Source organism: Haliotis rufescens, unplaced genomic scaffold (genome assembly GCF_023055435.1).
Source record: "Haliotis rufescens isolate VD_foot unplaced genomic scaffold, xgHalRufe1.0.p SCAF_15, whole genome shotgun sequence".
NCBI lineage: Eukaryota > Metazoa > Mollusca > Gastropoda > Lepetellida > Haliotidae > Haliotis > Haliotis rufescens.
In genome coordinates this window covers 16,529,922-16,553,875 of record NW_025963835.1, presented here as the reverse complement: position 1 = coordinate 16,553,875, position 23,954 = coordinate 16,529,922, and the positions used below count along the sequence as shown (strand labels likewise).

General features: G+C 39.0%; 1 protein-coding gene across 4 annotated transcripts in view; it reads left to right on the top strand.

Moving 5' to 3' along the window:
• The window catches only part of LOC124138705 (mediator of RNA polymerase II transcription subunit 13-like), a 70,816-nt gene that overhangs the window by 30,650 nt on the left and 16,212 nt on the right, over positions 1 to 23,954 (top strand). The window contains exons 6-16 of one of the 4 annotated variants that reach the window (XM_046505518.2): positions 7,588 to 7,758; positions 12,347 to 12,692; positions 14,451 to 14,534; positions 15,670 to 16,356; positions 17,150 to 17,402; positions 17,916 to 17,976; positions 19,804 to 19,919; positions 20,260 to 20,329; positions 20,963 to 21,111; positions 21,506 to 21,678; positions 22,552 to 23,270. In XM_046505518.2, the coding sequence (XP_046361474.2) occupies positions 7,588 to 7,758; positions 12,347 to 12,692; positions 14,451 to 14,534; positions 15,670 to 16,356; positions 17,150 to 17,402; positions 17,916 to 17,976; positions 19,804 to 19,919; positions 20,260 to 20,329; positions 20,963 to 21,111; positions 21,506 to 21,678; positions 22,552 to 23,270 (2,829 nt within the window). Of the gene's footprint in view, positions 1 to 7,587; positions 7,759 to 12,346; positions 12,693 to 14,450; positions 14,535 to 15,669; positions 16,357 to 17,149; positions 17,403 to 17,915; positions 17,977 to 19,788; positions 19,920 to 20,259; positions 20,330 to 20,959; positions 21,112 to 21,505; positions 21,679 to 22,551; positions 23,271 to 23,954 lie in introns of all 4 variants that reach the window. The other 3 variants (XM_046505517.2, XM_046505516.2, XM_046505514.2) reach the window with 3 other exon arrangements.

Genomic DNA, 23,954 nt, shown 5'->3' with positions numbered 1-23,954 from the left:
GAGTGTCTGTGACTAGTGGCTAACTCGTCTGGGTGGTTTTCAGAGGGACTGGCTGTGTGGGGGACCTACTGCTAATGGAAATATATAGGTATTATTTGGCTCTCTTTCCCCCTTAGCTTCGGACATACTGACATATTGATCTTATTTCTGAATTGATTTTGGGCAAGTGCGTCAAGAAAGTGCTGGGAATTTAGCATATATGTTTGTTATTATAAAACATCCTGAAATGGGATGGGGGTATTCACATGTTGGAATGTGTTTTCACATATTGGAATGTATGTTGTCTGGTTCCCTAGGTGTACCATTCAATCCTGTGATCAAACACCATTATCAGGACGACCAACTATTCAGGACGATTCTGTTACATTTGAATTGTTTAAGTTCAGTGGCTGCGTGAAGTAAGATGTGGAAATGGGTTATGGTAAATATATTTGCAGCCTCAGTTTATAGAATTCTGTCTCTGAAATCAGAGAATTGTGGCTTTGTAATGATGTTGAAAATAAGGATTAAGATTGAAGTCAACTGTGGATATGTGCTTCCACGCTTAGTTGGGGGCACGGGTGGCCCAGTCGTCGTGATTTGCTGTGCAGAGTTGCGTCCCATTGGAACGCCAGAAACCTATGATCGTGGGTTTGCACCGATTATAATTCTAGGCTGAACAACAACACACCCGTTCTCATGGGTTTCACCGAAGTGGTAAACGTCTGACCTCAGGCTTTCCTCCTACATGAAGCTGACACATTATGATATTAATGGAATACTGTTAAAAGCGGCGTTAAACCCAACTCTCACTCACTCACTCACTCCACGAATGGTGTGGATAATTTGGTTTGTACTGAAACGAATACTTTGTGTGCGAAAATATGTTTGAATGATGAGATCTTTGAATAAAGCCCCTAGTACGAAGCCAGAGTCAAAAACATTGTCTAAGTCTAGTAAGCTCATCTAATAATAGACCATATATCAACAACAAATAACTAAAACTGATGACCAAAGGCAATTTTAAACAAGTCGCATCAAATGACTTAGGCACATTCAGTTGTTGCTGTGAGTGAGTGAGTGAGTATGGTTTTACGCCGCTTTTAGCAATATTCCAGCAAAATCACATCGGGGGACACCAGAAATGGGCTTCACACAATGTACCCATGTCGGGAATCAAGACCGAGTGTTCGGCATGAGGAGCGAACGCTTTAACCACTTAAGTACTCACGGAAATGAAAAAAATCTGTTTTTTTCGATCTCAGATTTTAAATAAATGCAGTTAATATACAAAATATATAAATATTCAAACAACTCAATTAGTACTAATTGGGCCTTGGTACAAATATAGCGTATCAAACGTAAAAGTGTGTAAAAATATGAACAAAACAGACTATTGTGAAACTGAGCATAACCAGGTGTTAGTAGATCAAGGTGAATGACCATGACCTATGACACCTTGACGACAGGTGAAAACAGGTGCTTGAAACCCACGTGCATGTGATTTGTCAGTGGTTAGTGATTTGTGAGTGACATTGTGGGATAGTGAATCATCGTCAAAATATCAGAACGTAAAAGTAACATATTCAATTCTCAAACAACTTACATGTCATTATTATAATGTACATAAACATAGCTGTTATATTTATTGTTGTTTTGATAACTTTTTTCCCAAGGCTAATTTGCATAATGCCTATAGCCTGTTTCTGCCATGTCAATTTGGACTTAGTTTTATTTTTGAATGTTGAACTTGAAAGTGCCTACATATTACCTCCTGTAAAGTACATTTTGTATTGAGCACTGAGATAAAACTAGCAAATTCAGACTAGTACTTTTCCAGTTGTTTTATTTCGTAATTACATCTACGTAATGCTTTGTGTCGATTATTAAATCCAGCAAAACAGTTTTTTGTTCATTTCCATGAGTACTTTAGGCTAACCGACCACCCCTTGTTGCTGTGAAATATGATAATACATTTGAAGGATACTTGCCATTCAGTGCCAACAAACTTTAGCAGTTATGACAGGATGTTGATATTTCATTTGTGTTTTGAGATGATATTTATTAAAATACATTTCAAGGTTACAATTTACATCTATGGAAAATTGTTCCTTGTCATTTTGGAATCGGTAACCAATACGGAACTATTACTGATGGCGTTTCGTCAATAACAACTGTCAACAGGGCATGTTGGGGATATCATTCAAGTCCTGGTTATACACTGCGCTCCAGCCAACTCGCGTCTCAGATTCCTATGCTTTGAGGGAGGCGATTGTTGTGAATTATTTAACATAGCCACTTTCAGCCAGACGATCCACTTCAGGAAATATGAAAATCTCAAGGCAGTGTTATGTTCATTTTCCCCACAGTGTTGTTAGCTCATTGAATGAAGAATTCATCTCTTGGAGAAAATTCCTTCACTGGCCAGATGTCGTCATGGCGATGATGGTAAATTTTCTTGTGGTAATGACTGCCATATGTTTTGCTGTTGAGCCAAGTTGAATTTCTGACTGCACGCATCTCATGCAGGGCCAGCAGTGTGTGGAGTTTGTTCCTCCATGTTGTTGTTGTAGCTTGATTCAATTTGGCAGTCTTTTTGGGCTGGATGTCACTCTGAGAAATGAAACGTCAATCTTTTACATTGTGACATTTGGGAGATTTTGTTGAGTTGGAGTTGATGATGTTGAATGTGGCATAACCGGCAAAATGAGATTTTGGGTTTGCTATGGAATTTGACATTTGCATATTTTACAACGCTTCATTTGTCAGTCTTGCTGAAATTAGTGTTGAGCAGTTGTCTTTTCCTAATTAAGAGAAATTAACATGATCTATTTTCAGATCTTATAAAACATTAGGAAGAGGAAATTTCACATCACAGGATTTGTTTTTACAACTGATGTTGATTGCTGGTGAAATTCTTTTAATTTCCTAGGCTTCAAACATGTTTCTTTGTAACATCAAATGCATTCCAAACAATTTACCCAAATTCTAGGAAGCCAACATTTCAGTAATATTGTGGTCTGTCAGTAACAGGAGAGACCTTTCTTTCATTTCTTGCCAGGCTTTCTATTGCCTTCTATTTAGAATTTAAATCCAGTAATTTGATACTGTGAATGCAAGCTTTATTTGCAGGCATTTATGGCAATGGACAGTGGTAGTAACAAGCATGCCATGTGGCCGCCATGCTTTCTGTCTCTGCCTTGTTGTAACGGTTAGTCCATTCAAGCTGTGGCATATAGGTCAATGCAGGGTCAGTCACTACCTGACTGGCCACTAGCTGTCTGGGAAATATAATGGAGTAGCAGGGAAGGGAGGAAAGTGGGAGGTAGTAATTTATGCCCTGGGGCTGAGAGGGATTCCACTTACTGGTCAAGCTTCAGTGTTGACCAACAGCCCTGGCCTTTATCTCCACAGCTGATAAACCCTGCTTTAGATCACTGCTTCTGGGGATAATGGGATTATTGAACTTATTATTTAGAGTCCAGGATGAAATGGCTACTCTGGTCATTTATCACAAAAAGCACTACTATAGCTGTGATTTTTTGTTGTTGAAAATTAATATTGATGTAACTTGTGCTGCGGGTCTTAGCCTGAAGTTTGCTCTTACCATATTCAGTTGATTTTAGTGATATTATATGGACTATTGCTTGCTCAGCTTACTAGACTGAACAGAGTTTTACTTGACTCGGGCTTGGGACAAGTGGCTTAAGTCACAGGCTGTATTCCAGTGGTTTTGATAACGGCTTGGCAAACAGGTCATAAGGGATGTGTAACAGATTCTACAACATACTTGGGTGAGTTTTGACAGGCAGGCTGTACAGAGTTGTCACTTGCTTCAGCTGTGCAAACCATAAGGATATGTGAGCGAGTTAGCAGAGAGAGTGTGTGTAGGTCTTGTGCCATCTACACTTACACAAGCAGCTCACTCCTCTGCTGGGAAAACAGCAAGGGAAAGGTTAGCTTTGTTCTTCTACATATGCTGGAGAGGTTGAGGAGGTTCAGAAAAAAATGTCAGCTTGTAACCAGAGGACTTGTTAGTGTGAGGAGGTGCAGTGAGATGGAGGAGGATGTCTTGCAGTGATATGGAAATAATGCCTCACATTCTGTAATTGTGGGCAGATTTGTTTTTCCAAGGACACTGGATGCTGAGTCTTTGTTGTTCATTTGTCGTCATGTTTTAAAGGCAGAAAGGAATATGTAATGACAGCGGTAGAAACTAACACTTTTAGTCTACGAGTCCTTATCATGATAACATGTATTACAACCCTTAAAAATGGCAAATTTCTACTAGTCCTCATGATACCTTAACTATTGGGCAATTTGGCAAGGACTATAAGGACTTGTGCCAATTTCTAACGCTGAATGACTGTATTGAAGTAGATGTCAGAAATTTTGCAAGAGATAAATGGCACTGGGACATTTTGATGATCACATTAACTACAGATATGGCATTTTTCTAATTATTACCAAATTTGACAAATATCTTTGATTGTCATCCCAGTGTCCTTGAAAATGTACCAATCTGAATGACTGGACCATAGAAATGTTCTTGTTACTATGTTTTGGTGAATAATTATACTCAAAGCTGAGTTTCACATGGATTTCTTGTTAAAGGAACGTAAACTGAACACCATTTCATTTTTCATGCCCTTGTGTATACCACTCAAAAGAGGTTAGGACCACCCAATTCTTTCATATTACTATATAGTTAATCTGTAATGCCATTAGTTTGAGAGAATAGTGTTAAAATTGATCTCTGAGTCAGTCTACCTTCTACCTTCTAATCCTTTTCAGTAGATTTAATGGGTTATTATTTTAACAATTATTACCTGAGCTTTCTGGACGAACAGAATGTCAGAAGATTGGGGCTTCGGACGAGTCATCGTAGTGGCTGTATCTGTATGTGATTGTTCAGCAGTCACTCAAGCACTGAAACAACCCAAATAGAGGTTGCTGCCAAATTTGTTAACCTAATCGCTGTGATCACTTCTAAATCAAGTCTTAAAACGAAGACACTTCGGACTATCGGCCAGTGGGTTGTTATACTATCACCTTGGTAAGCCTAGAGCGTATATATCATCTAACTGAATCCACCTGTCAGGAGAGATTATCTGAACTCTTTACTGTAGAAGCTGGGATTGCTTGGTGGCCAAATCAGTTGATGAGTCCTTTATGGTCAGGGGCCAAGTTGCCTCATTGTCCCAGTTTGGTGGGAACTCTCATGTGTATCAGGTGACTAGTAGGCAGCTAGTTAGTAGACATCTGGACATGTTATCAAGCTCCGATGACCCCTCCTTCCTCCCAGCCCCTGCTTGGACTCTTCTGGTTGTAGGGATGTCACCTAGTTTCATGGTCTGCTGGTTGCAGCCTGTGGACAGCCTACACTCAAATCAGGTGTGAGGTTCATCTACCTTGTTTATCTGTGTGTGATAGATATACACAGGACACTTGACCTACATTATCGATTAATGGGCACTTTCCGCTAGGCCACGGTATTGCAAGTATAGCGTTTGTAGTTTCCATGAATTTTGAATGGATATTTCTGATCTGTGCTTGAATCCATTGCAGTATCTAGTACTGTGAATGACTTGATTGTTGCTCTGTGGGGAAGGTAGAATTAAATGGCACATCAGTAATCAGTGTAAAATACATCAGCAAGATTTTTGGACTAAAGTGGTGCATTTTGCTTTTGTCATCTATTTTCTTTCTGTTTTTTTTTCATCTTGCTAATGTCAAATGGAATCCGTGTTACGTATAATTATTACCAGTACCCTTAATGAGGAATTCAAATAAAAAAAATTGTATGTTTTAAATTATGGGGTGGTGGGGTACCCTTGTGGTTAAAACATTCACTTGTTCCAGGTTGAATCCCCGCATGGGTACATGGTGTCCCCCCACCATGATATTGATGGAATATTGCTAAAAGTGGTGTAACACATCTTTGTTGACGTTATCATATATTTGCATCTACTGTACATTCTATTAGTGGAATTTATACATTTAAATGATTGCTTTTATTGAATCCATGTCACATTCTCTTGTGGATGCATAAGTGAAAAGTCACATTTTATGTAAGACTTTGTATGGCCTTGACCTAATGGTGACTTTATTGTGATAGTCTGACTGATAAAAGACAACTGAATAATCTAATCTTGAATGTAGCGTCTAATGTTGGCTACAAACTGGCAAGAATTTCGTTCCTGTACATCAGAATTAAGAATGCCTGCAATAAGTCTAATGGAAGATTTCATGAAATATTCAGCTGTTGTATGGAGAGTAGTATTAAGGCTGGTTGTTCCAGGGAGGGCATTAGTCAGACTGAGTAGAATGTTCCTCCACTAAAGCCTCCACAGTAGCAGGCAATATAGACAAATTGACTTGGGCCTCATGTGCAAGCTTTGAATCAAATTCTTCAAAAACGGTGGCAACGCAGGACGTGTAATTATTTTGCAGTATTGATTCTGCCAGACCTGAGGTGCAATTTAGCGGGCCAATATGCATAATGTCAAACATTTGTCTGAGGTAAATTTATCCTGATCCAAGTTGAAGGAAGTTTTTGTGGAAGGTTTTTGCTTGCATTTGATCCAGTTCATTAAATCTATTTTTGGGAGTATAAGTGAATACTGGAACACATGGCTTGGCTGTTAGAAATGGATGGGGATAGATGAAGATATGCAAGTCATTGATTTGATGGAGAATAGCATAGATTGTTCGTTATTCTGAAGTATAATATAAGTTCCATCAGTGGTGGTGGATGTTAGCCTTTATTGCTTGTCACCCGTTTAATAAACATACAGCTGTATTACATATTGTGTAATACCAAAACGCGTGCTTATGTACTGTCAGAACAAGTTTCACGAACAAATATTGAAAGCTCTCATCCCTTGGCTTTGCGTGTGGAGATGATAAATCACTGAGAGGAGATTATGCACACTCAATGACCCCAGCAACCTTATTGCTAGGCTGACGTCACATGGCATTGTTTCTCCGATGGATCTTGCATCAAAATTCCACAAATTACGTCATCGGGTATTGTAAACTTTGTGGTTCAGAGCCCCGTTCTACAAGAAGATCGTACTATAGCGCAACGGCAGTCGTAAGTCTATGTTAAAGTATGTAAATTGCGATAACCTCAGCACTATGATAAATTTTTGGAATGGACGCCAGATTTCTAAAGGTGAACAGTTGTATGGTATTAAATTACGTTTCAACGTTTGACGTGTTTGAAGTATTATTCTGTTAAACTCAATTGGATTATGCCGTGGATCATGAAGGTGTCAGCCTATTTACACATGACAATGTAATTCTAAAAACGTTTTAAATGCAAGTAATAAATAAAATACTAAACCCACTCCTGTGTAAAATGAATTTTATGAAACTCATGAATAGTTGTATCTGACAAGCGAAAGCAAGTCAGATACCATAACTATACACGAGTTTAATGAAATTGGTATTACACGGGAGCTCGTTTAGTATTCTATATTTTCGTTGCAGCAGCTGCGTATTGGTTTCCAGTCACCATTCAGAATTGATGGTTTTTCTTTCCGGTTGGATGACTTTTTAGAATGAGTTTGTATTTTGTTTCTCAAGTTTGTGTGTTTGTTGCAGTGATTCTGGCACCATATGGACTGAATGGAACACTGACCGGGCACACATATCGAGACACGGACCAGATCAGTCGCAAGATGTTCGAGGAATGGAGCCAGTTTTACCCCTTCGAAAATAACACCAGTACTGATGACAAGGAAAAACTGCCAAACCTGGTTGAAGTCATTGTTTGTAAGTAATGCAACAGTGGCGTCAGCAGATTCATCCATTGCATTTCATGCAGATCTTAACCCAAAGTTATTATTAGCATATTGCCAATATGATGTGATATTTTGTTCATCAGTTAAATATGAATTAATTAATTTGGAGACCTTTCCTCATCTTTGGACTGAAGCTGTGTGGGGAACAAAAACCTTTTTAGGTTTGAAATTACTGACCAATATATTATTTGCCTTACAGATTGAATACCATATATGACTGTTGATAAGTCGATCTCATAGTTTAACAGAGGTATTAACTTGGTCTTTGAAATCTGTATCAAAATGTTATGTGCAGAACATAAGCCGGACCACCAACCTAAAACTACGTCTTCTTGTCATGATACGTCATCAGAAATATCAACAAATCTGTATATAGTAACGCAAGTTAATCCTGTCATTACACTCTCTGGCCATAAAAAGTGTTCATTGGATATGAATTACCGTATTCGACGTAATAAGCGCCCCACTCTTATAAGCGCCCACTGCGATATTTGCTAATATATTGGCTTGTGAACAATCCCATTTAGCACCCCTTCCGTGATCAGTGTACACAAGACTTATTTATTCGCGTATAATACGCACTCGTGTGTTATATGCATTCTTAATTATGGGCAATTAAATTCTGGAAAAATATATATCTGTCGCATATAAACATTTTAGTCTGTCAGCATAAACCACGAAAGTTATCTTTCAACTCTGTTTTCCACCAATATAATATTCTAATAGGAGCCCCCTATTTCTAATTTTGAGAGCGCCCTGGGCGCTTATTACGTCGAATACGGTATATTTGTAATCTAGCTTATTAAGATTATTCAAAATTTCATTCAATAATATTTTTTTAAGAATTCCGATGAAGTTGTTTGTCCCACTGATTCTTACAACTTCCGTTTACCCCATTCCATAAGGTCCACTTTACCACATTCAGTGAGAGACACCAACTCACACTCTTCACAGCAACCATGATCACATTACCGCTGTTGATGTCTTAGTTAAAAGGGAATAGTTACATAACATAACTGCCATACTGCGATGACTCGTTGCAAGTAATATTTGTTGTAGTTTGACTATTGTATGTCAACATGTTGTTTTTGCAATGGAAGTGTTGACTTGTCAAATTATTCCATGCATAAAAAGTATCATGACCCAGGATATGGTTGTCATTATTTTGAAGATATGTAGTAAAACTTGCAATCATAATAACACGATATCAGAATATGTTATTTGTAGTAAAATTGTAGTTTAAGATACTATTTTTAGACCCCTTTCTATAGAATCTGTTTCTGGTCCTCAAGATATACAGTAGTCATATTTTTTAAATGTAGATTTTGTTTTAGTTAGAAACATTAGTTATATTAAAAATATTCTTCAGAAAATATCCAAATAAGTGTTCAAGGGAGACTACTCTGATACAGTACTGATTTGTGTTCACATTCTTTGGCCAAAATGATATGTAAACTTCTGAAGAAATTGCTCACACAGAGATGGCCATGTTTGGTGGTTGGAAATGGTCAGATGTTGATATTCATGATGTTAAAGTTTCCATTGTATATCTTGGAATAATATTTCACATAACAGTTAATGTGTTTCAAAACCTGGAATCGCTTCAAAATTGAGACATGGCACTTATCAACACTCCATGAACCACCTTCCGAAATAAATACAGGATAAATCTAAAATTATCATATCCTAACCCCATGTTGCAAATTTAAGCTTGATGGCGTCCCTAGGTTTAAGTATTGACAAAAACAGTACGGTTCCCCCTTATTTCTGCTAGGACACTACAAAACATGATTCTAGTGCCAGTTTCTAAGCCTGAAAAACTGTATTCTGTGAAGACGAGTGTTACTATAAAAGATGTATTCAACATTAGGAATGAAAGTACAGCGATCCAGGTTGTAACCTATTGTTAGAAGCAAAGTTATTGGTAGTCCCAAGATAAAGTACACAGCACAGTACAAATTCATGGTTGGCACTTTAGATTCTGCAATATAGATTTTGCTAATGGAAAACATACCTTGGAAAGGCCATGTATGTTCCTTTCTACTCAGTTTCTCATGTAAACTAACCAACAAGAAATATGCTGTTTCATAGTTTGAACAAACCTCTGTTGAAATCTGTTGAGAACTATGAAGAAATCAATTTCATCTATTTATGGTCAGTACACATAGACTTACCTCCCTTCCCATGATCAGCTGCTTCCGTTAAACAAGTATGCTGAATTCCGTAACAATATTAACAAGTAAGTCCTTTAAAATGTGTATTTTGAATGACCTTGAACTATGAGAAGGGAAAATTTAAAAGGCCTTGAGTGTTTGACATTGAGTATGAAAGATTCTGATAAGCCCCAGTATGCAGCAAACTCTGTGGCTCACCTCAACCTGTGCCAGTATGATGCACGAAGCCTTTCCTTCCCTCTTTCTCTCTCTTTTCTTCTCTTTCTACCCCCCTCCCTCCCTCCCTCCTACCCACTTGTGCCACTGTGATGCATTAAGCCTGGTCCACTGGCAGCAGGTGCTTGGTACGATGCATGGATCTTTCATTTTACATCATGTTTTATCTTCCACAGCGAATGTGTGTGTCATATTGCCGGCAACTATTGATTTTGCTAGAGATATATGCTGGCAATTTGATTATCAATTTTATCTAGACTACAGAATGTCTAAATTATGAAAGGTTAGGCATGATTGATAGGAATTGCAGCCAAGGAGGCTGATGGGGTTAAGAATGGGCGCTGCTGCATTATTGTAGGATGCTAGAAAACGTTGATTATTATTTTAACAAATTAGTATTGAGGAGTGGCCTTTAGCAGAAAACTCGAGGAATATTCCCCAGGTATCTTTTGTTTGTTTGTGTTTTGGGAAAACATGTTAAGGATGGAATGACCTGTCCACATGTCTACTTGTATTGATCATGTACACACAACACCTTTATCTTTCTTAATGAGCTATCTTTATACATGATCTTTTCCTGGTGTATTAGCAAATCAGTGTGGATATACATTCTTATGTCCATAGAGATTAGGTGAGATTAACCTGGTGAGTTGAGCTGTTTGCCTGAATAGAATCATCTTGAAGGCTTCTACAATGTCACAGTTTTGGGGGTATTCGTATCATTGATATATGAATTATGTTGCATGATTTATAGGGAAAATATGCTGTGATGAGAAGGCGTGGCCTCTTGTACGTTTACAGATGTGACATGCAGGCAGAGATGCTGTGTTTGTAAAAGTTAAAGTTGATGTGGCTAGGTTGTATTGACCTCGGAAGGACCATGATTAAATGCTTGACATTTGTCTTGACATACATGTTTGGGTGTCACCAAAGGATAATTTCTTCATGTACCTTTAAAGCAGTACAGAGATCTGATCTGAGTGATTGGTCCTTTGTCCTCTACTGATTGGTACTCAACGTCATCCGAAAGTGCCTGTTGTGAAGGAGTGTATGGAAACTATATTTGATATAAAAAAATAACTGTTTCAACTACCAGGCAGCACATTGTCATATTATTTTCATGAATAAATAAAATTGAATAAATGTAACATTTCCTACCGACACATTTCATTAAGCTGTCATTTCAAGAGGGTTAAATTTTGTTTTTACTTTTGAATATCATTGTAACATGTTAATATTATGGCTTCATGCTTTGCCTGAAGTGTCCGGTGGGGATCTGGACACCAGGCAGCACTCTCTTGTTGGTCATAAGAGGTGACTGAGGTGACTTTGTTGATTGGGTATCCTAATACATCAACAACATGGGACTTGGGTTGGGTTGTCAGTCCCAGACTTGATTAGTTACAGGCTGATGAGGGGCGGTCGGGTAGCCTAGTGGTTAAAACATTCACTCCTCATGCCGAAGACCCGGGTTCGATTGCCTACATGGGTACAATGTGTGAAGCCCATTTCTGGTGTCCCCTGCCGTGATATTGCTGGAATATTGCTAAAAGCGGTGTAAAACCATACTCACGCACTCACTCACTACAGGGTGATGACATGGTTGAAATATTGCTGAGTGATGCAAGACAACAAGCAAACTGAAGAAAGTCTATTGTTCATGAGTTTTGGTAATAGACTATTGAAAACTGAAATCATTGCTCAGTGATTTACCAGATCTGATAAGTGGTGCAAAGGGACATAAAAACAATCCAGAGTGTGTCTACTGGGACACAGAAAAAGATGCTAGTGCTCTATTGTATTTTGGTACCGCTTAAAATTAATTTCTGTATGTTATCATTAATAACCCTACAATACACAGTCAGATCCTTCATGGTCTTCTAGCTCTAGCTCTTTGTTGCTGTTTGAGTACTACATATCTATTTTTAACTAAGGGCCTCTGAATCTTACCACACTTGTCACAGAGTACTGTTTTCAGTTTTTGACATTTCTCTAGGACCCCCATTTTTTTATCCCGGGACCTCTGCAATTGAAGACTGAGTCCCTTGGACCTCCAAAATGGATAACTTAAGTAAATCCCAAATATGCTCCAAAATGTATTCATCAGTATTTGATAAGGAATGGAAGATGTTGAAGCTATTAGTTGACTTATGTTTTGTTTCTCTGCAGCGGGTGTGAGGATGCGTTACCCTGCCTCCTTCGTGCTCATCTGCGACAATGAAGACTCCCCTGTCCGCCTCCAGCCCCTCACTGTTAATCCAAGTGTGGGGCCAAGGTCACAGTTTAACCACTCCATGATGAGCAACGGTCCCCTGACACCACCCACCTCCCCAGCAGACAACTCGATGGCGGGCGACACAGGGGTGAAGATCGTGCCGATGACGCCTATGAACGTTGGTATGAGTGAAGGCAGTGTGAACGTCAACTGTATGCCCAATGCTTCCGATGTTCTCGGTCATGCCATCACACAGAAGGTTCTAGAAGATTCCAGCATCACCACCAGCATGGCCAAAAGGTAGATTTGTCTTTGAAGTTGATCATTTGCTGAGAGATGTTGCAGATGCTTGAAAGTATCTTTGAGCATGATAGTGGTACATCTATATGTGTTTTTTACACACCCATGAAGAGACCACTCATTTAATAAACATACAGCTGTATTACACATTGTGTGATACCAAAGCGCATGCTTATGTACTGCAGGAAAAAGTTTCACTAACAAATCAGCGTTAGAAGTTAGCGCAAGTCCTGTAGTCCCAATAGTTAATGTATCATAAGAACTAGTAGAAATTTGCAATTTTTGATGGTTTTCCTATATGTTATCATTATAATTCCCTGGGCTTTTTCAATGACATTGCGTGTAGATATGATAGATCACTGAGAGGAGCTTATGCACACTTGATGAGCCCAGCAACCTTGTTGCTTGGCTGACTTCACATGACATTGTTTTGCTGTTTTTTACTTGCAAGATACCAGAACTATTCACTTGTTTCATAAAATTGGTATCAAATGCCAGTTTGTTTAGTATTCAATATATAGCAATATTGGGATCTATATTGCAATATTCTATTTACTTGTATGATAGGGATGTGACATGTGTTTTTTGTCATGGAAATATATATTGTACAGCACTGCCAAATACCCCTGTATATTTTGTTTCGGACTGCACAGTATTACTGGTGTACTGCAATATGCTTTTCAAAGGCTATACATTGCATTATTTTCTGTGTTCCGGTATATTTGGCAACGTCAGAAATTAACCCAAGCCCGCTAGCCCAGGGCATGTACAAATTCCTGTGGGCTAGTGAAAATTTCCAGTATTCCCATTGTTTTAACATCACAAGAGCATTTTATCCTCACCTTGGCTAGTGAAGCTCTTGAGTTTAGTTCTAACCCTGTTTGTAAATGTTATATAAGGCTAAAAAAAAAAATACTCTTGGTTCTCAGGCATCGCCCCCATCATCATAAAGTTTGCAGCACCTTTCGTTTTTATTTCCATTTAAAAATAAATAAAAAATAAATAAAAAACCCTTAAATATTTCGGTATATAACGGTAGTCAAATACTGTATTTTACCAGTATTTTACTTGACAAAGAGTACATTGATGTAGGGAGGCCCTTTCCCAGGTTGACTGTACACAATTGCTTATTGATTACACAACTGTTTATTGGTTACATATTAGTTTGAACAACAACAAAAAAATAAACAAACACCGCCCACCCGCACTATATTTTGAAATAAACATTGCCTGAGAACAATTTTTTTAATTTTTTTTAAAGCCTAAGAAGTTCGTTATTTGTATCCTTTAACTTAAAATCTACACAAAGGATATTTTCCTTAGAAATTGATTGACAAAACAGCAAAAACACAGAAGTGATTTTTCTATCACGTTGTTATCATGACAAAATGGCGATGAGTGACCATGCTGAGTAATATTTACTTTGGTATGTAGAAAATAGAATCTGCATGTACAATCAGTACCAGTGTCAAGTACTGCAGCTCGAAATAATATCTCAATATGTATCAAAGTATATTGCAATACAAATGTTTTGCAAATACACAGCCCTAATTATGCTGGGGTTGAATGAGGGAAAGCACAAAATACCCAGATCTATTTTGTGATCTGGAAAGTATTTTGTATTCTACTGGCTCTTTATTAACTTGTTGCTGAAACATTGAGCATCCAAGATTTCAATAAAAAGGTTGTGGGTAGTTCGTACTAATTGTGGCCATTATGGTATAAATGAAGATAATGAATGTGATCTGTGATGTTTAGGACGAGTGACACCAGTGAAGAGTTGGCTGCAGGACAGTGGCACTTTGCTGAACCAACTTCCAAAGTCAATTGTGCTTGTCCCAGGTGAGTGATTAGTCACACTGCAAGTTGCTTTTCTCCTCGAGAAACACTTCCTCAGCAGGAAACGACATGAATGTAGATTCTAGGTTTATCCACCAGTTGACACCACCCAAAGTTAAATATGGTATTTGTTACCTTATAAATGCATGACTACTCTGAAATTGGGCCCATGAAAGTTTTCATACTCAGGATAGGTCCCTAGCATTCCATTCGTGTAAAAGCCGGCTTATGTTTTGGAAAGACCAGAAAGGAAGAGTAACTCCCTGGCTGATTGTGTCAGTGCTTCCATGAGGTATTGGTGCTCTCTAGGGCTGTTACGATTCACTCGCATATTCGGTGAATCGAACCATATCCATTCATGAATTGAATTCGTTATTCGTGGCCACTAGAATCGAATATCTATGAATATTCAAGCATGTGCACTTACATACCCTTTACCTAAAAATATCCATAAGAACATGTTATATGCCCAGATTTCTTCAAAGACAACACTTTTATAATAATTAATTTAACAGTATTGTGGTCACTGGTCATTGTCACATTTGAGCAGATACTAGTACCTGGATAAGTCCAGTATATAAATGTATAATGTATTAATAATTAACAAACCATGTCAAATAATTTATGTTGTTAATGTTTCACTGAATATAACAAATAATACATTCACTGCTGACTTTTTATTGTATTCGTGAATTAATATTCGTATTTGTTACCCTATTTTCGTGATACGAATCATATTCGCCTCATTGTGTGTTCGTTGCAATCCTAGTGCTCACACTATCAACCTCTTGTTGGACATTACTTAACTGTTGTAAACGTACACTACCTCTATTACATCATAGCATCATTACATATTTTAGCTGTCATCACTACAAAATCTTAGAAGTTATAACATAAGTCCTCTTCACTGTCAACTATCCATAATCAGTTGCGCAAGAATTAGTATCTTGCTAGCCACACCTCATACTCATGCATGAGGTGGGAAAACCTCACTCCAACTGTTTGTCCTTCATGCAATGTGCTTTTAAAAAAAATAGAATAATAAATCATAACATCTCTACTTTTGTGATAAGTCAAAGTTTCACATGTGTTTGTATAATATGGTTACCCAATGATTGAGCTTTGATTTATTCCCCAGGCAAAGGAAGATGAAAGGTGGTGGGGCAGGTCAGTCGAAGAGTTTCCCCAGTGGGAAACACAAAGGCGAAAAGCAGGAAAAGTTGGAAAGGCAACAGTCAAGGCATGGTCGGAGTGCTACACCTTTTCACAGGCGCTCCCCCATCATGGATGATCTCATGCAGTTTGATATAGACCTCAGGTTGCCTCCAAACCCAGCATTCTGTCCCACTGGCGGAACTACCATAGCTCCTCAAGGGCAGAGCACCCCTAACGAAACCAATGTTGATACACCTTCTGCTCCTTCTCCGTTAGATGAACTTCAGCCCCTCGTCAACTCTACAATGGACCCACCGATGCCGACGTTAAGTCCGCATCCACCTCAAAAACTTATTGGAAACGAAAAGGAAGTGTGTGGGAAACAAACGGGCAGTGCTTCTGAAAACCAGAATGGGTTTATGTGTTCTGGATTCCCGGACTATTATCCTAAGAATGAGGAAGGGGTTTCCAAATCTGACGCCATGGACTCCCCGTGCCATTGGGGCCAAGAGTCCAAACATGACAGTGTGAACAACTGGTTACAGTCGCAGCATCGCCAGATGGAGTTGACACGGGGTCTGAAGCGTCCCAGCCTCCCCACCAAAGATGCAGACGAAGAAGAGGAACTAGTCACAGATTCCCTCTACAATATGAACTCAGTGCAGCAGTGGTAAGTGAAGTAGTCAGAGGTTGATACTCGGCACCAAGTCGGCAGCAAATGTCATTAAATTCCCAAATTGGAATTAAAAATTTCCAAATTCATTAACTAAATTTTTGACTATGACAAGAAACCATTGTTTCATTGATGACAGAAGCAGTAAATAGGAAGAGCTTTTAATGCTTTGTTTTATATTATGGCATTGAATATGATCTCAGAATACAATGTTAAAACACATCTGAATTTAAGAAATTAAGAACTTTTACAATATCCCAATTTTATGCAAAATATTTTCCCCCCAGTTTGCCTGCTAGGGACATAGTCCTGGATAAATCCCTGTGTTGTTCACAATCTCTCATCTACTTGACTCGGGTTCCTGTCAGTGTATTTTTCTGTGCCGTGGCACCATATGAGATTGCATGTGTATTAACTCAAAAAGGGTTCAAGATTATCTGGAACCATTACTAACATGCTGAAGAGTCAAGGTCTTAAAATCTAGCTTCGTAAGACAAATACAGTATGATAGACAAATTAAGTCAGTTTACACTGAAGGGGCAATGAGGTATCCCAGTGGTTTCGGTGTTTGCTCATGCCAAAGACCCAGGTTCAATTCCCTACAGAGTGCAATGTGTGAAACCCATCTTGGTTTCCCCCCGATGATATAACTTAAATATTGCCTTCACATAACCCTACTTACTCTGGATAAACTTGACTCTCAAGGATTCCTTTGTTTACAAAGCTTATGTTGACTTGAATTGCAGCTTTGCAATCATCTTTTTCTCAAACCCAACTTATACAATTTTAGGATCGACCTTCCGATGAAGAAAGTTCGAATTGATACCACCCCACCTGATGGTTCCAACATCCAACAACCCTCCCTCTCCGATTCCTCCTCCCCCTCCGGCCATTCCCAAAGACACACGCCCAAACCTCCTACCCCACCACCAGCCCCTGACCCCTATGAGTTCTCCGATGAGGCATCCGTTAACCCTGGAACACTTACACGATGCTCGCGGAAAAGTCGAGATGAACACTTTCCACGACCGTCACCGAAACGGGTAAGTTTGGCTTTCAGTTAGATTGAATATGATCAAATCAGAAAATATTGTATGAAAGCCAGTGTGTCATTTCTAAGACTTCTTATAGTCCTATGAACCTGTTTTTTGAAGAGCACAGTCTACGGTCATTGCATTCTTCTGTGACCCTTAAAATAGTGATGCATTAAACTTCTATCAGTGTCATAAGAATTAACGTATTGTTGATGAAGGTGTTAATGTTAAAACCGTTGTGCACACAAATCCTGCTCATTCTCTTTTTAGCCAATCAGGAAACAGTAATCCATCAGTGGGTGTGGCCTAATCTTTTTTTGTTAATGGAAACAAATGCCAAAAAAATTGCTTGGTTAGACAATCAAAGGCTTCAGAATCACTTACAATTTATTTTTTGGAGCCATCTCACAACTGAGAGTGTAATAATCTTTGGAAAATCAAGATTCATTACAACAACAAAAAATTGTCAGTTGAACAAATTGTTTTGTATTGTCAGTTGAACAAATTGTTTTTTATTGTCAGGATGAAGATGCCAAAGATCCTAACCGACTTAATGACTCCAAAGATGAGAATCCTGTGAATGGTGAGTTGATCCTTATGCTCATGATTGCTGTTGTAAGAAAAGATGCTATTTGAGTTTTGAGTTTAGTTTTTGTGTTTTGTGTTTTGTGTTTTGTGATGAGTGCTGCTGTAGTAGTGATATTATCTGTGTGTGTGTCAGCAGTATCAAATGGATCGGGTGGTCATGCACGGTGACTTGGTTAATTGTGAACAACAGACTCCAGTGACATGCTTGTTGCTCACAGTATTGATCACTGGTTTGCCCTGTACTGATTTGATTATTTCCAGGCTGCCATCATGTAGCTGGAATATTGCTGAGTGTGACGTTCAACAACATAGAAATGGTAGTGGTTTTACTCAGTAAAAGAGGACGTGTTATGTGTGTAAGATGTTTTTGTGATCTTACAGTGAAATTTGATACAAATTGGGATGGTTGAAATATTTGGCTTGTATTGTAGCTGTCTTCTCGGGCACGTTGTATTGATGATGTGTGAGGTGTAATGATGTTGATGCCTTCACCTGTAACCATACAAAACTGACTACTGAGATGCGAAAGCTTCGACTTACGAACAATATAAGAGAATTGATGCAGAAAAACAATGTTGTGTTGCACACACTAATATGTCAGTGCATCATCACATGTAGTATTGGGGAATCAGTATACAGTGTGCTTTCAACGGTACCAGCCAGCCTGGCTATAATAGTCTTCAGCAACACATGCTTTCCGTAAGAGGCGACTAACAGGATCGGTTGGTCAGGCTCGCTGATTTGGTTGATGCATGTCATCGTATCCCATTTGTGTAGATCGATGCTCATGTTGTCAATCACTTGATGGTCCAGGCTCGATTATTTACAGACCGCTGTCATATAGCTGGAATTGCTGAGTGCGGCATTAAGCAACAAACAAGCAAAACAAAGTTATATAATCTTTCACTGGCAGATTTTGTATTTTGTTTTTTTATTAATACTGTCAAATGCACGAAGAAATTTGGTAAAGAGAAAAAAAATTAATTGAAGTTTCAATAAAGTTAAAACTTCATTCTGATTCTATATGAAACAGATTTTTGTCACTTGTAGAACAAGTGACAAGGGATCATAGCAAACACAACAAATGTTACGATATATCCCTGAAAACAGAACTTGGGCATTTAAGATCTAGCTACTGATCATTTTCCTATTTTGAACATTCATATATGTTGTAGCTGTTAACACATGGTGTAAGCTGTTGCTGTACAGTAACACATGGCTGTTGTATGTTGAAATTGTGGCACATGGCTGTTGTATGTTGAAATTGTGGCACATGGCTGTTGTATGTTGAAATTGTAATGCATGGTTGTTTTGGGTTGTAGTATTAAAACATGGCTGTGTTTGGTTGAAACTTAAAACATGGCTGTTTTATTTAAAATTGTAACACATGGCAGTTTTGGGTTGTATTAACACATAACTGTTTTTGATTGTTGTATTAACACATGTATGTGTTGTAGCTATAATGTCTGTGTGTGTGAGTGTGTGCGTGTGCGTGTGCGTGTGCGTGCGTGCGTGCGTGCGTGCAGTAGAGGTAATAGTAGCTGTATGTGTGTCAAAACGGTAGTGGTATGTGTGTCAAAACTGTAGTGTAATATGTGTGTCAAAACTGTAGTGTTACGTGTGTCAAAACTAGTGTAATATGCGTGTCATCGCTGTAATGTGTAGCTGAAGTATTTGTGTGTAGTAGCTGTAAATATGTGTTTATGTCCATGTGGTGTGTTGCAGTAGCTGTAGTAGCTGCATTATGTGCATGTTATGTGTTGTAGTAGTAGCTGTAGCATGTAGTCGTGATCACTAACTGTTTCAGCCGTTTCTGCTACAGTGGGTTCCCCTCAGACGCCTGGAGCTAGTCTAACCCGAGAGATTGATCTCAAACCAACCGAGCTGGACTTGGAACATATATTTGAGTCATCGGGTGATGACAGTGACGATGCTGGGGTCAGTTTATTAACCTTCATGTCATGTATTATGTCACTATGGATTGTAAAATAAGATTCAATGCGTCTAGATCAGCGAGGTGGCTTTTGTGAGATGTGCTCTTCCTCATTTGATGGTTTGCCTCACAGCTAGATTTATGACCTGACACAGAGTAAAGGATGATCACTTGTCATAAAGCTTGCTTGATAGGGAGCACGATGTACAGTCAATGTCCGATTCTTGCTTCATCCATGTATCTCCATTAAATGTTGAGACTTTTAAGAATTTTTAGAATTTTCAATTTCCTGACATATTTTTTGTCTTAAGGATCTTTTGTGAAAGTTATTATTTTCCTTCCTAGGGACTTGATGCAGGGTTGTCTGCCAGTAAGACGACAGAGGAACTGACTGCTGGGAAAATAACGCCATCTGGTAAGTGTCCTACTGTTTCATGGTGAATTTTTATGAAGTAACTGATTACAGTTTGATCTGAAAAAAAAATATCAATTGTTAACATTCACTTGGTTTCTGGTTGGTCTCTTATGTGGTTTTTGAATTGAAAGAGGTCCTGGTGTCCTGATATTTGCTGATACTGTATTTGAATCAAGGAACCCCTTACATCTGACACAGTAACATCAGGACCCCTTGACTTTGATGCAGTATCTTGAACACGTAGACCCGTAAAGATCTTCAGCAACCCATGCTTTCCGTAAAAGGCGACTATGCTTGTTGTAAGAGGTGACTAACGGGATCAGGTGGTAAGTCTTGCTGACTTGCTTGATGCATGTCATCGATCTCAATTGCGTGGATTGATGCACATGATTTCAATCACTAGTATGTCTGCTCCAGTTTCGATATTTACTGACTGTCGTCATATAGCTTAAATATTGCTTTGTGTGGCGTTAAACAACAAACAAACGAACACTGGAGTGTATATGAATAGAGAAATAGGGTATTTTGTGGTAATAGTTTTGTTTGATGAGCTTTAACCTTTGTGAAATGTTTCTGTTGTGCGAAGATGGAAGTATTTGAATGTGTGACTGTTGACCATTTCTGTTTCAGTAGCACAAGATCTATCAAGGATGTATCCAACGCCACCCTCACTTGAAAATACCAAGCTGCCATCACCCGAGACAATGACCGATGTCACGCACGATGTAGTCGAAGTCAAAGTAGAGGCGTATCCCATGCCCACTGCTGAGGAGTTGTGTAAGGTGAGACAGCTGTTTGGTGCTCACACTATTGACCATTGGTTTGTTGTGTTTTCTTCCCTTTCTTTGAAATGTAAATAGAATAATAAGTATTGCTTGTTGGTGGAAATCTGGTTCTACTTGAGATTAATGTATATCCTGCTATCCTCTGTTATTAATGGATCCAATTTGGCTTAAACTAAAATACCACTGATAATTATTCAAAAAAGAAAAAAAACCCTGTCAAGTTTTATCCTGTCTGCGCTCACTTGTCACACACTATATAAAACCGGTGTGGAACACAGGTTAATACCAGGTGTAACAGTATCAAGTCTTGGAATTAAAAACAGTGTAAGTTTTCTACTACTGTTTTTATAGAATCACAATGGTTATTCATCTATCTTCTCTTATGTTTCAGCAAGGGGTATTCAAACCCCCTGAGTTTGGCAAGTTTGTTGGTTGTGGGAAGTATTCCCAGGTGGAGCTACCCAGCAAGCAGCTGTCTCCGATCCCTGTGCTTCCTGACTACAAACCCCCCTGGCAGTTCACCATGGCCATCATGGACAAGTCACTCTCTCAACCAACCCCAAGGTTAGTAGTAACACGCTCTCACTGTTTGCTAGAATTACAACACAACAGTGCTGACTGTTGTTGGCTTTGAGATTAGATAAGTTGTGCCAACAACTTTAATGGCCACAGCTTGTCCTTTGAATCATTTGCAACAGATTTTGATGTTTGTATATGTAGTGTCTTATGGTGAGCTTACCAGACCAAATTATGTTTTACTAGACCTGGGTTTCTAGGTTTGTCAGCACCATCAGAATGTCGTGGTAAGATCAGGCTTCCCTCCCACATAAAGCTGAGAAACTGATATAACTGGAATACTGTTCAAAGTTGCGTTAAGCTCCACTCACTCACTCACTCACTCACTCACTCACTCACTCACTCACTCACTCACTCACTCACTCACTCACTCACTCACTCACTCACTCACTCACTCACTCACTCACTCACTCACTCACTCACTCATTCAGACCTGGGATTCAGAATAGTGGCTATAATGTAACAGTCAAGAATGTTGACTGATTACAGCATCAGGGTTTGGGCAGTATTTATACACTGCTGGGTCCCCCCCCCGTACAAATTATTTTGGCGTGCGGTTATACATAAACATATTGTTCTAACCCACGGTGTGATACGTAATGCAGGGATTGTTTATGACTGATACTTTTTTGTTCTTTCAACTGATCTTATTGGAGCATCTGTAGGCTGATGCGAGTTGATGTGTCGTTGTACCCCGATGACATGCATTCTGTGCATCTTTTGTGCAATTGGGTCATCTTAAGTGGGCCTGATGAGACGTACAGAGAAGGGCATGACAGTCCGTTCCTCATTTAATCAATGTTGCTGAAGAAAGTTGCCTTTATATGTGCATATGTGTAACCACTACATTTTCCATTGCAGTCAATACATTAACATCCCGTCCATAGAGAACATCCCCAGTCTGACATCCCGACTGCCAACTGGCACTGTGGAGAGTTCCCCAGCCACGTTCCACAACAGCAATCAGCAGCGAACTCCACGCACACCACGTACCCCCATGAGCTATGAGCTCCAGTCACCAGCATCCAACGCCTCATCCATCCTGAACAAAACCCTCAACTCAATAGACAATCATGGCACCAATAACCAGCTACCAGAGGTGCACAGCCTCATTGTCAATGTGCTCCTCTCGGATTCCATTCTCAATCTGTTCAAGGACCACAACTTTGACAGTTGCAATATTTGTGTATGTAATATGGACATCAAAGGTTCCGATGCTGGGCTGTACGTCCCAGACACTGGCCCAAACTCTGATTCCTTGTCCTGCAGTTGTGGTTTTAGTGCTGCCATGAACCGAAAGTACGGTTACAATTCAGGGTTGTTTTATGAAGACGAAGTGGATATTACTGGAAGGCGCGAGGACAGATTTGAACGGCGGAAGCCGAGTTTGCTAGCGTTAGATGAGAACACATTAAAAGACAATGTTCCCGAAGATATACCTCAGATAATATTGGAGTTACTTCTTGGACAGTTCACTCTGCCCCATCCCTCCATGGTGGCAGAGCACAGGTTGTCCTTGTTGGATATGTGTGCAGCTACGTCTTTCATGGGAAGTGTCGTGGATACCTTGCAGATAAGCGGTAAGACACATACCCTTCATTACAGTGAGAATTGGTTGGCCAAATATCAGGTGTTTATATGACAATACTTATTAACCACAAGGGAATTCTCTGTACATATGAACATGCTTGTAGATTGTGTACATAAAATGACATGACAAAGAGAACTCAAACAGTTCAGGACATAACAATCATTTAAGATCTAAGAGCTTTTTTTGTTTAAACCTGGCAAGAAGTATAGCTGGTCAGAAGGTAGAAGTGATACCCTTTGTTTCAAAAGTAACTATGCATGTGTAATTGTAAGTGATTGATTTGCTAGAGTTTGTTTCTTCTGTAGATTTGGCCTGCAATGACAGCTCAATAATAGCAATGTAGATTTGGCCTGCAATGACAGCTCAATAATAGCAATGTAGATTTGGCCTGCAATGACAGCTCAATAATAGCAATGTAGATTTGGCCTGCAATTACAGCTCAATAATAGCAATGTAGATTTGGCCTGCAAACATGGCAATGACAGCTCAATAATAGCAATGTAGACTTGGCCTGCAATGACAGCTCAATAATAGCAATGTAGATTTGGCCTGCAATGACAGCTCAATAATAGCAATGACTTTTCAAATATATTTTCTTGGAAAATGGGGTGTGGGAGTTTGTTGGTTTGTATATGTAGTTTGAGATCTGACCAAAGGATTGTTGAAATCAGGA